Consider the following 12,657-nt stretch of genomic DNA (forward strand, 5'->3'; position numbering starts at 1 on the left):
GGCTGGGCCTAATATAGTGTATAAGAGGTCAGGCTGGGCCTAATATAGTGTATAAGAGGTCAGACTGGGTCTAATATAGTGTATAAGAGGTCAGGCTGGGCCTAATATAGTGTATAAGAGGTCAGGCTGGAACTAATATAGTGTATAAGAGGTCAGGCTGGGCCTAATATAGTGTATAATAGGTCAGGCTGGGCCTAATATAGTGTATAAGAGGTCAGGCTGGGCCTAATATAGTGTATAAGAGGTCAGGCTGGGCCTAATATAGTGTATAAGAGGACAAGCTGGGCCTAATATAGTGTATAATAGGTCAGGCTGGGCCTAATATAGTGTATAAGAGGTCAGGCTGGGCCTAATATAGTGTATAAGAGGTCAGGCTGGGCCTAATATAGTGTATAAGAGGACAGGCTGGGCCTAATATAGTGAATAAGAGGTCATGCTGGGCCTAATGTAGTGTATAAGAGGTCAGACTGGGCCTAATGTAGTGTATAAGAGGTCAGACTGGGCCTAATATAGTGTATAAGAGGTCAGGCTGGGCCTAATATAGTGTATAAGAGGTCAGGCTGGGCCTAATATAGTGTATAAGAGGTCAGGCTGGGCCTAATGTAGTGTATAAGAGGTCAGACTGGGCCTAATATAGTGTATAAGAGGTCAGGCTGGGCCTAATATAGTGTATAAGAGGTCAGGCTGGGCCTAATATAGTGTATAAGAGGTCAGGCTGGGCCTAATATAGTGTATAAGAGGTCAGGCTGGGCCTAATATAGTGTATAAGAGGACAAGCTGGGCCTAATGTAGTGTATAAGAGGTCAGGCTGGGCCTAATGTAGTGTATAAGAGGTCAGGCTGGGCCTAATGTAGTGTATTAGAGGTCAGGCTGGGCCTAATATAGTGTATAAGAGGTCAGGCTGGGCCTAATATAGTGTATAAGAGGTCAGGCTGGGCCTAATATAGTGTATAAGAGGTCAGGCTGGGCCTAATATAGTGTATAAGAGGTCAGGCTGGGCCTAATATAGTGTATAAGAGGTCAGGCTGGAACTAATATAGTGTATAAGAGGTCAGGCTGGGCCTAATATAGTGTATAATAGGTCAGGCTGGGCCTAATATAGTGTATAAGAGGTCAGGCTGGGCCTAATATAGTGTATAAGAGGTCAGGCTGGGCCTAATATAGTGTATAAGAGGTCAGGCTGGAACTAATATAGTGTATAAGAGGTCAGGCTGGGCCTAATATAGTGTATAATAGGTCAGGCTGGGCCTAATATAGTGTATAAGAGGTCAGGCTGGGCCTAATATAGTGTATAAGAGGTCAGGCTGGGCCTAATATAGTGTATAAGAGGACAAGCTGGGCCTAATATAGTGTATAATAGGTCAGGCTGGGCCTAATATAGTGTATAAGAGGTCAGGCTGGGCCTAATATAGTGTATAAGAGGTCAGGCTGGGCCTAATATAGTGTATAAGAGGTCAGGCTGGAACTAATATAGTGTATAAGAGGTCAGGCTGGGCCTAATATAGTGTATAATAGGTCAGGCTGGGCCTAATATAGTGTATAAGAGGTCAGGCTGGGCCTAATATAGTGTATAAGAGGTCAGGCTGGGCCTAATATAGTGTATAAGAGGACAAGCTGGGCCTAATATAGTGTATAAGAGGTCAGGCTGGGCCTAATATAGTGTATAAGAGGACAGGCTGGGCCTAATATAGTGTATAAGAGGTCAGGCTGGGCCTAATATGGTGTATAAGAGGACAAGCTGGGCCTAATATAGTGTATAAGAGGACAGGCTGGGCCTAATATAGTGTATAAGAGGACAAGCTGGGCCTAATATAGTGTATAAGAGGTCAGGTTGGGCCTAATGTAGTGTATAAGAGGACAGGCTGGGCCTAATGTAGTGTATAAGAGGTCAGGCTGGGCCTAATATAGTGTATAAGAGGTCAGGCTGGGCCTAATATAGTGTATAAGAGGTCAGACTGGGTCTAATATAGTGAATAAGAGGTCATGCTGGGCCTAATATAGTGTATAAGAGGTCAGGCTGGGCCTAATATAGTGTATAAGAGGTCAGGCTGGGCCTAATATAGTGTATAAGAGGTCAGACTGGGTCTAATATAGTGAATAAGAGGTCATGCTGGGCCTAATATAGTGTATAAGAGGTCAGGCTGGGCCTACTATAGAGTATAAGAGGTCAGGCTGGGCCTAATATAGTGAATAAGAGGTCAGACTGGGCCTAATATAGTGTAGAAGAGGTCAGGCTGGGCCTAATATAGTGTAGAAGAGGTCAGGCTGGGCCTAATATAGTGTATAAGAGGTCAGGCTGGGCCTAATATAGTGTAGAAGAGGTCAGGCTGGGCCTAATATAGTGTAGAAGAGGTCAGGCTGGGCCTAATATAGTGTATAAGAGGTCAGGCTGGGCCTACTATAGAGTATAAGAGGTCATACAATACGTTTTGTAGTGTTTCCTATACCGTGGGTGTGAAGAATATTTGTTGGTCTGTGGTGTGTAATGAGGAGCAACCAGACGCTGCTGGTCTGTGGTGTGTAATGAGGAGCAACCAGACGCTGCTGGTCTGTGGTGTGTAATGAGGAGCAACCAGACGCTGCACTTGACACACGTTTATGAAATTGCTTATTCCAGTGACTAATAAACAATGGACCCATTAAGAAAATGACTGTAAAAACATTTAAATCCCCTTGGATTGGTGAGGAATTTAAATAATTGTATGGTTGAGAAGGATGATGCAAAAGAGATGGCAAATAAGTCTGGCTGTCAACCGATTGGCCAACGTCCTGCAGACTGAGAAATCATGTGGCTAAACGGAATTAAAAGAAGAAGAAACTAAACTATGAAACAAAGATAAATGACAGAAAGTATGATGATAAAAATCATTCAATGACATTTTGGGAAAAAAGGCAAACTCAGCTCCATCATTCATTGAATCAGATGCTCATTCATCACAAAACACACTGATATTGGCAATAACTTCAATATTTTTTTTCAATGGCAAGATTAGAAAACTTAGGCATGACATGCCAGCAACAAACGCTGACACTACACACCCAAATATATCTGATCAAATTATGAAAGACGAGCATTGTAATTTTGAATTACGTAAAGGGAGTGTGGAAGAAGTGAAAAAGATATTGTTGTCTATCAACAATGACAAGCCACCGGGGTCTGACAATCTAGATGGAAAATTACTGAGGATAATAGTGGACGATATTGCCACTCCTATTTTCCTTATCTTTAATGTAAGCCTACTAGAGAGTCTGTTCCCTCAGGCCTGGAGGGAAGCTACAGTCATTCTGCTACCTAAGAATAGTAAAGCCCTCTTTACTGGCTCAAATAGCCGACTAATCAGCCTGGTACCAACCCTAACATGCTGACCAATCAGCCCGTTACCAACCCTAACATGCTGACCAATCAGCCCGTTACCAACCCTAACATGCTGACCACACCGCTCGCATTACGTGCGCGAACATTGCAACATAAATGTACACATACATGTTATTGAATGATTGCATCCAAAATGCTCAACGAGCGTCTGAGAGGCCAGGTGTTAAAATAGAACTTAGTCCTGTTTGTGACGCTTGACGCGCTGCAAGTCCCGCCTCTCCCATCTCCTCATTGGTTTTTAGGAGCATATTCCCATTGAAGGATGAAGTGAGTGGGAAAAGGTTTTGTTGTGCCCTCTTCACGACTGTCTTGGGATATACCCACGTGGGTGTTTAAAAGATGAACTGAGGTCCACACTGCAGTCCGGTTGATGGAGGTGCTGCACCTTAAAGTAGGTTGTCAACTGCCACATAAAGTCCACGCTACAGGACGAACCTAATAAACATGAGTTTGGATGTACCTAATCAACATGAGTTTGGTGGGGACGAACCTAATCAACATGAGTTTGGTGTGGACGAACCTAATCAACATGAGTTTGGATGTACCTAATCAACATGAGTTTGGTGGGGACGAACCTAATCAACATGAGTTTGGTGTGGACGAACCTAATCAACATGAGTTTGGTGGGGACGAACCTAATCAACATGAGTTTGGTGGGGACGAACCTAATCAACATGAGTTTGGTGGGGACGTACCTAATCAACATGAGTTTGGTGGGGACGAACCTAATCAACATGAGTTTGGTGTGGACGTACCTAATCAACATGAGTTTGGTGGGGACGTACCTAATCAACATGAGTTTTGTGTGGATGTACCTAATCAACATGAGTTTGGTGTGGATGTACCTAATCAACATGAGTTTGGTGTGGACGTACCTAATCAACATGAGTTTGGTGTGGACGTACCTAATCAGCATGAGTTTGATGAATGAATACAATGCTATTTAAATACAGATACAGCGTTTGATACAATGCTATTTATAAATACAGATACATTGTCATGATAATCTAGTTGGTTTGTCTGGAGTTGAATCCTAGTTGTAGTGGTCTGATAATCTAGTTGGTTTGTCTGGAGTTGAATCCTAGTTGTAGTGGTCTGATAAAGTCATGATGATCTAGTTGGTTTGTCTGGAGTTGAATCCTAGTTGTAGTGGTCTGATAAAGTCATGATGATCTAGTTGGTTTGTCTGGAGTTGAATCCTAGTTGTAGTGGTCTGATGATCTAGTTGGTTTGTCTGGAGTTGAATCCTAGTTGTAGTGGTCTGATTATCTAGTTGGTTTGTCTGGAGTTGAATCCTAGTTGTAGTGGTCTGATTATCTAGTTGGTTTGTCTGGAGTTGAATCCTAGTTGTAGTGGTCTGATTATCTAGTTGGTTTGTCTGGAGTTGAATCCTAGTTGTAGTGGTCTGATTATCTAGTTGGTTTGTCTGGAGTTGAATCCTAGTTGTAGTGGTCTGATTATCTAGTTGGTTTGTCTGGAGTTGAATCCTAGTTGTAGTGGTCTGATAAAGTCCCCATAATGTAGTTGGTTTGTCTGGAGTTGAATCCTAGTTGTAGTGGTCTGATAATGTAGTTGGTTTGTCTGGAGTTGAATCCTAGTTGTAGTGGTCTGATAAAGTCCCCATAATGTAGTTGGTTTGTCTGGAGTTGAATCCTAGTTGTAGTGGTAAAGTCATGATAATCTAGTTGTAGTGGTCTGATAAAGATACTCACGATGATGAGGAATATAAAGTAGATGAAGTTGTAGAAGGAGTGAGCATCCATTACATAGTACATGATGTCCACCCAGCCTTCCAGAGTTATCACCTAGAGAGAGAGAGAGAGAGAGAGAGAGAGAGAGAGAGAGAGGGTGAGAGTGAGAGAGAGAGAGAGAGAGAGGTCCATTACATAGTACACGATGTCCACCCAGCCTTCCAGAGTTATCACCTAGAGAGAGAGTGAGACAGAGAGAGAGAGAGAGAGAGAGAGAGAGAGAGGGAGATATATAGTGAGAGAGAGCGGGGGGGAGGGAGAGATAGATAGAGAAATATAGGGAGAGAAAACAACATCACACATAAATATTTATAAACCAGCGATCACCCAAAGATAGTTCACAATCACACATTGGTTGATGACGTAGTAGGGCCTACCTAACAGAACAGTCCCAATCTGACAGAGACAGAATTATTTATGTAGGTCAGTCCAACTGAAGGACATCAGACCAGTATAGATTATAGCTAACAAGAAAGGCATGGTTTAAACATGATACTGAACGGACAGACAGCAGGCTGGAAAAACACACACAGACTAGTGTTTCAGAGAGCGAGAGCGAGAGCGAGAGCGTGTGTGTGTGTGTGTGTGTGTGTGTGTGTGTGTGTGTGTGTGTGTGCGTGCGTGCGTGCGTGCTTGTGTGTCCGGTAGTTTGTCAAGAGAGGAAATGCCAGAGACTCTCCAGAGATTCCTGCCAAGAATTATGGATGTTCTTTACACAACTTGGTTACAGATATCTCTCTATCTGGGATGTTTCTCTGGTTGGGCTGTGACAGATATCTCTCTATCTGGGATGTTTCTCTGTCTGGACTGTGACAGATATCTCTCTATCTAGGATGTTTCTCTGTTTGGGCTATGACAGATATCTCTCTATCTGGGATGTTTCTCTGGTTGGACTGTGACAGATATCTCTCTATCTAGGATGTTTCTCTGGTTGGACTGTGACAGATATCTCTCTATCTGGGATGTTTCTCTGTCTGGACTGTGACAGATATCTCTCTATCTGGGATGTTTCTCTGTTTGGGCTGTGGCAGATATCTCTCTATCTGGGATGTTTCTCTGTCTGGACTGTGATAGATATCTCTCTATCTGGGATGTTTCTCTGTTTGGGCTGTGACAGATATCTCTCTATCTGGGATGTTTCTCTGTTTAGGCTGTGACAGATATCTCTCTATCTGGGATGTTTCTCTGTCTGGACTGTGACAGATATCTCTCTATCTAGGATGTTTCTCTGTTTGGGCTGTGACAGATATCTCTCTATCTGGGATGTTTCTCTGTCTGGACTGTGACAGATATCTCTCTATCTGGGATGTTTCTCTGTTTGGGCTGTGGCAGATATCTCTCTATCTGGGATGTTTCTCTGTCTGGACTGTGATAGATATCTCTCTGGGATCTGGGGATATTTCTATCTGGGATGTTTTTGGGCTGTGACAGATATCTCTCTATCTGGGATGTTTCTCTGTCTGGACTGTGACAGATTCTCTATCTAGGATGTTTCTCTGTTTGGCTGTGACAGATATCTCTCTATCTAGGATGTTTCTCTGTTTGGGCTGTGACAGATATCTCTCTATCTAGGATGTTTCTCTGTTTGGGCTGTGACAGATATCTCTCTATCTGGGATGTTTCTCTGTCTGGACTGTGACAGATATCTCTCTATTTGGGATGTTTCTCTGTTTGGGCTGTGACAGATATCTCTCTATCTGGGATGTTTCTCTGTTTGGGCTGTGACAGATTTCTCTCTATCTGGGATGTTTCTCTGTTTGGGCTGTGACAGATTTCTCTCTATCTGGGATGTTTCTCTGTTTGGGCTGTGACAGATATCTCTCTAGCTGGGATGTTTCTCTGTTTGAGTTCTGAATTAATATTTATGATTATTATTCAACCAACCCAGCCACACATTAATTTGTTGTTCCTACCTGATTTATTCATTCATTTTCTCAGTCAGTCAGTCAGTCATCAATAACATCTCCTACCTGAAAGATAGCAATCCAGGCGTATCCGATGTTGTCAAAGTTGATGGCTCCTTTATGAGGGTTTCGCTCCCCAGCCCGACAGACATTATAATACTGGTACCAGTTCACACACCCGCCTCCTATTGGTTCATCTGCCCCAGGCCCCTCCCCTACCCCTTCTGCCCCCAGCATGCACCAGGACCCGTCCACTCGGCGGCGCGGAACGTCGGAACACCGCAGCATTCCGTTCTCCCGATTGGTTGAGCAGATAAAAGGGATGTCCTCCGTCTCCTCGGGACGATAGTACACAGTCAGGAAGGAGACGTTGTAAATCCTGGAGAGAGAGAGAGGAGAGGGAGAGAAAGGGAGAAGCAGGGATGGAGGTAGGGAGGAGAGAGAGAGGAGAGAGAGAGAGGAGAGGGAGAGAAAGGGAGAAGCAGGGATGGAGGTAGGGAGGAGAGAGAGAGAGAGGAGAGAGAGAGGAGAGGGAGAGAAAGGGAGAAGCAGGGATGGAGGTAGGGAGGAGAGAGAGAGGAGAGAGAGAGAGAGGAGAGGGAGAGAAAGGGAGAAGCAGGGATGGAGGTAGGGAGGAGAGAGAGACAGAGAGAGAGAGGGGGGGTTATAGATTACTTTGTGAGAATATCTTGTAGTCTGAACAAAGGAAAGTTGCAGGCCTGATCCCAGAAGTAAAATTGTCTCGCGAAAGTTTGTACTTTCCTGTTTTACTTCTGGAGGTAAAGACGTTAACAATTGTGATTTACATACTTGTGATAACCCCTCCCTTACACTAATTACACCTGTGACGGTGATGGCCAAACCCCTCCCTTCCACTAATTACACCTGTGATGATCATGGCCAAACACCTCCCTTCCACTAATTACACCTGTGATGATCATGGCCAAACCCCTCCCTTCCACTAATCATTGCCAAACCCCCTTTAGTCTATCCTCCTGAACCTCTAGTCTGTCTTTAGTCTACTCTCCTGAACCTCTAGTTTGTCTTTAGTCTACCCTCCTGAACCTCTAGTCTAATGTCTTTAGTCTACCCTCCTGAACCTCTAGTTTGTCTTTATTCTACCCTCCTGAACCTCTAGTCTAATGTCTTTAGTCTACTCTCCTGAACCTCTAGTTTGTCTTTAGTCTACCCTCCTGAACCTCTAGTCTGTCTTTAGTCCAGCCCCCAGGAGCATTAAAGGCCTTCTGTCCAGTCTAATGTCTTTAGTCCAGCCCTCAGGGGCATTAAAGGCCTTCTGTCCAGTCTAATGTCTTTAGTCCAGCCCTCAGGGGCATTAAAGGCCTTCTGTCCAGTCTAATATCTTTAGTCCAGCCCTCAGGGGCATTAAAGGCCTTCTCTCCAGTCTAATGTCTTTAGTCCAGCCCTCAGGGGCATTAAAGGCCTTCTGTCCAGTCTAATGTCTTTAGTCCAGCCCTCAGGAGAATTAAAGGCCTTGTCTCCAGTCTAATATCTTTAGTCCAGCCCTCAGGGGCATTAAAGGCCTTCTGTCCAGTCTAATATCTTTAGTCCAGCCCTCAGGGGCATTAAAGGCCTTCTCTCCAGTCTAATGTCTTTAGTCCAGCCCTCAGGAGAATTAAAGGCCTTCTCTCCAGTCTAATGTCTTTAGTCCAGCCCTCAGGAGAATTAAAGGCCTTCTCTCCAGTCTAATGTCTTTAGTCCAGCCCTCAGGAGAATTAAAGGCCTTCTCTCCAGTCTAATGTCTTTAGTCCAGCCCTCAGGAGAATTAAAGGCCTTGTCTCCAGTCTAATGTCTTTAGTCCAGCCCTCAGGAGAATTAAAGGCCTTGTCTCCAGTCTAATGTCTTTAGTCCAGCCCTCAGGAGAATTAAAGGCCTTGTCTCCAGTCTAATGTCTTTAGTCCAGCCCTCAGGGGCATTAAAGGCCTTGTCTCCAGTCTAATGTCTTTAGTCCAGCCCTCAGGGGCATTAAAGGCCTTCTGTCCAGTCTAATGTCTTTAGTCCAGCCACCAGGACCATTAAAGGCCTTGTCTCCAGTCTAATACATATTAATGTGAATATTGATGGACATCATTGCAGTCAATTAGAGACAAAGCCTTCAGTGGGACCACAGCTATAACCCATGACCTCTCACCCCTGACCTCTAAATCAATCAACAGAGTGTCTGTTTGTTCTGAATACGGTCTATCAGACCTAATCTATCTAATCAGATATCTGTGTGAACCAAGTGATGTTGACTTCAACCACAGCTATAACCCCTGACCTCTGCCCTTTTTGACTTCAGCCGATTTCACTTGGTGCGTGTTTGACCAAGGTAAAATGTGTGTGTGTGTGTGTGTGTGTGTGTGTGTGTGTGTGTGTGTGTGTGTGTGTGTGTGTGTGTGTGTGTGTGTGTGTGTGTGTGTGTGTGTGTGTGTGTGTGTGTGTGTGTGTGTGTGTGCCACTTAAACAACAACTGAAATCGGTTCTGGCTGAAACATCAACAGATAATTGATTGCGTGTGTTATACATGTTTGTGTGTGTGAGGCCTCCCACCGTCAGCATTGGCATTGACACATTGAAAAACCGTAGTCATTGGCGACTCCATTACCCGTAATATTAGACCTGTAAAGATTCATCCAGCAATCTCACACTATTTACCAGGGGGGGGGCTTCCGACGTAAAGGTTAATCTGAAGATGGCGCTGGCTGAGTGAGTGCCCTCCCTGTGAGCACTACTCACTCAACTCAATCGCTGGTTGAAAACGGTTTTCTACCGCTCCCAAAAAAAGATAGAATTTGTAGCTAATTGTAATTTCTGGGACTCACCCACAAACAGGACCAAGCCTGACCTGCTGAGGAGTGACGGACTCCATCCTAGCTGGAGGGGTGCTCTCATCTTATCTAGCGACATAGACAGGGCTCTAACTCCTCTAGCACCACAATGAGACAGGGTTCAGGCCAGGCAGCAGGCTGTTAGCCAGCCTGTCAGCTTAGTGGAGTCTGCCACTAGCACAGTCAGTGTAGTCAGCTCAGCTATCCCCATTGAGACCCGTGTCTGTGCCTCGATCTAGGGCAGTCAAAACTAAACGTGGTTGTGTTCGTCTTAGAAATCTCACTAGATTATTGAAAGAGATCGTGATACCTCACATCTCAAAATAGGGCTCCTTAATGTTAGATCCCTCACTTCCAAGGCAGTTCTAGTCAATGAACTAATCACTGATCACAATCTTGATGTGATTGGCCTGACTGAAACATGGCGTAAACCTGATGAATTTACTGTGTTAAATTAAGCCTCTCCTCCTGGTTACAAATCAAATCAAATTTATTTATAAAGCCCTTCGTACATCAGCTGATGTCGCTATGTGGGGTGGCCAGTCCTCTTCTGGCTGTGCCGGGTGGAGATTATAACAGAACATGGCCAAGATGTTCAAATGTTCATAAATGACCAGCATGGTCCAATAATAATAATCACAGTCGTTGTCGAGGAGTAAATGTCAGTTGGCTTTTCCGTATCCCCCCAGCGCATCCTGCAAAGGTGGAGGTGTTTTCGTCTTTTAAAGGTTCTGAAATCTATACAGCGTTCCTCTTGGAGTTCCCTGATTGAGTGTAGTCTGGCCCAGGGGTGCGAAGGTTAACGGCAAGGGGCCGGAGTGACGAACTGTCTCTGCCTGGCCAGTTCCCCTCTCTCTCCCTCTGGGATCCTCTGTCCCTATTACGGGGGCTGAGTCACTGGCTCTTCCATCCTGTCCTCAGGGGGCGGTGGAGGAGATCTCCGAGGGCTGTACTCGGCCTTGTCTCAGGGTAGTAAAGTTACTGCCTTGTTGATTTCTCTTTGGTGGTGAGGGGCTGTGCTTGGGCAAAGTGGGTGGGGTTATATCCTGCCCGGTTGGCCCTGTCTGGGGCCAGTGTCCCCCGATCCCCTCTGTCTCAGGTCTCCAGTATCTGTAGTAGCTGCAATAGTCTATGTGCCGTGGAGACAGTCTGTCCTATCAGGTGTAATTCTCCTGCCTGTGTGAGATTAATTCTCCCATTTCTGTCTCAGAGGACCTGGGCCCTAGGATCTACCTGGCCTGATATATATATATCTCTCTCTCTCTCTGTCCCCCCCCACCACCCCACCAGACGTGTTGATTGTCTGTGTTGTTGGGTTGTGAGTGTCTGTGTTATGTTGAGTGTTTGTGTTAGGTTGTGAGTGTGTGTGTTGTTAGGTTGTGTATGTCTGTGTTGTTAGGTTGTGAGTGTGTGTGTTATGTTGAGTGTTTGTGTTGTTCGGTTGTGAGTGTCTGTGTTGTTAGGTTGTGAGTGTGTGTGTTGTTAGGTTGTGTGTGTCTGTGTTGTTAGGTTGTGAGTGTGTGTGTTATGTTGAGTGTTTGTGTTGTTCGGTTGTGAGTGTCTGTGTTGTTAGGTTGTTAGGTTGTGAGTGTGTGTGTTGTTAGGTTGTGAGTGTGTGTGTTGTTAGGTTGTGTGTGTCTGTGTTGTTAGGTTGTGAGTGTGTGTGTTGTTAGGTTGTGTGTGTCTGTGTTGTTAGGTTGTGAGTGAGTGAGTGAGTGAGTGAGTGAGTGAGTGAGTGAGTGAGTGAGTGAGTGAGTGAGTGAGTGAGTGAGTGAGAGTGAGTGAGTGAGTGAGTGAGTGAGTGAGTGAGTGAGTGTGTGAGTGAGTGAGTGAGTGAGTGAGTGAGTGTGTGAGTGAGTGAGTGAGTGAGTGAGTGAGTGAGTGTGTGAGTGAGTGAGTGAGTGAGTGAGTGAGTGAGTGAGTGAGTGAGTGAGTGAGTGAGTGAGTGAGTGAGTGAGTGAGTGTGTCCACCAGTATAAAGGGTAGCAGACAGCCTTGGGTCAGTAAATTAAACGTGAAGTGGATAGAAGTTATTATACTAATGAGATAATATATATATATATATATATGAGATCAAGTCAAGTGTGTGTGTGTGTGTGTGTGTGTGTGTGTGTGTGTGTGTGTGTGTGTGTGTGTGTGTGTGTGTGTGTGTGTGTGTGTGTGTGTGTGTGTGTGTGTGTGTGTGTGTGTGTGTCAGTGTGTTAGGGTATAATATTCTCACCTTTTGAAGTCTTCTCCCATGAAGCACCTGTTCCTCAGTAGCCCCGCCCACAGCTGCACGCCCACGATGCCGAAGATGAAGAAGACGAAGAAGCAGAGTGCCAGAACGTTCCCCAGCATGGGGAGAGTGTCTAGGAGCAGAGTCACCAGGATACGCATACCTACACACAGAAACACACACACATCACTGAGAGATGCATTATGGGAGAGAGAGAGAGACAGAGAGGTAGAGAGAGACAGAGAGAGAGAGAGAGAGAGAAAGAGAGAGAGACAGAGAGGTAGAGAGAGACAGAGAGAGAGAGAGAAAGAGAGAGAGAGAGAGAAAGAGAAAGAGAGAGAGGTAGAGAGAGAGAGAGAGAGAGACAGAGAAAGAGAGAGACAGAGAGGTAGAGAGAGAGAGAGAGAGGTAGAGAGAGAGAGCGAGAGAGAGAGAGACACAGAGAGGTAGATTATATATTTGTATTTATTTAACCCTTATCTTTCCAAGGTAGGTTTACTGAGAACACGTTCTCATTTACAGCAACAGTCTGGGAATAGTTACAGGAGAGAGGAGGAGGGATGAATGAGCCAAACTGGGG

The 12,657-nt window shown here is 45.0% G+C and overlaps 1 protein-coding gene across 1 annotated transcript in view; it reads right to left on the reverse strand.

The window, feature by feature from the left end:
* The window catches only part of LOC135536234 (voltage-dependent T-type calcium channel subunit alpha-1H-like), a 53,236-nt gene that overhangs the window by 32,763 nt on the left and 7,816 nt on the right, over positions 1-12,657 (reverse strand). The window contains exons 4-6 of the mRNA XM_064962600.1: positions 12,081-12,240; positions 7,098-7,410; positions 5,089-5,181 (exon numbers count right to left, since the gene is read on the reverse strand). Of these exons, the coding sequence (XP_064818672.1) occupies positions 5,089-5,181; positions 7,098-7,410; positions 12,081-12,240 (566 nt within the window). The remainder of the gene's footprint in view (positions 1-5,088; positions 5,182-7,097; positions 7,411-12,080; positions 12,241-12,657) is intronic.

Source organism: Oncorhynchus masou, unplaced genomic scaffold (genome assembly GCF_036934945.1).
Source record: "Oncorhynchus masou masou isolate Uvic2021 unplaced genomic scaffold, UVic_Omas_1.1 unplaced_scaffold_580, whole genome shotgun sequence".
Taxonomy (NCBI): domain Eukaryota; kingdom Metazoa; phylum Chordata; class Actinopteri; order Salmoniformes; family Salmonidae; genus Oncorhynchus; species Oncorhynchus masou.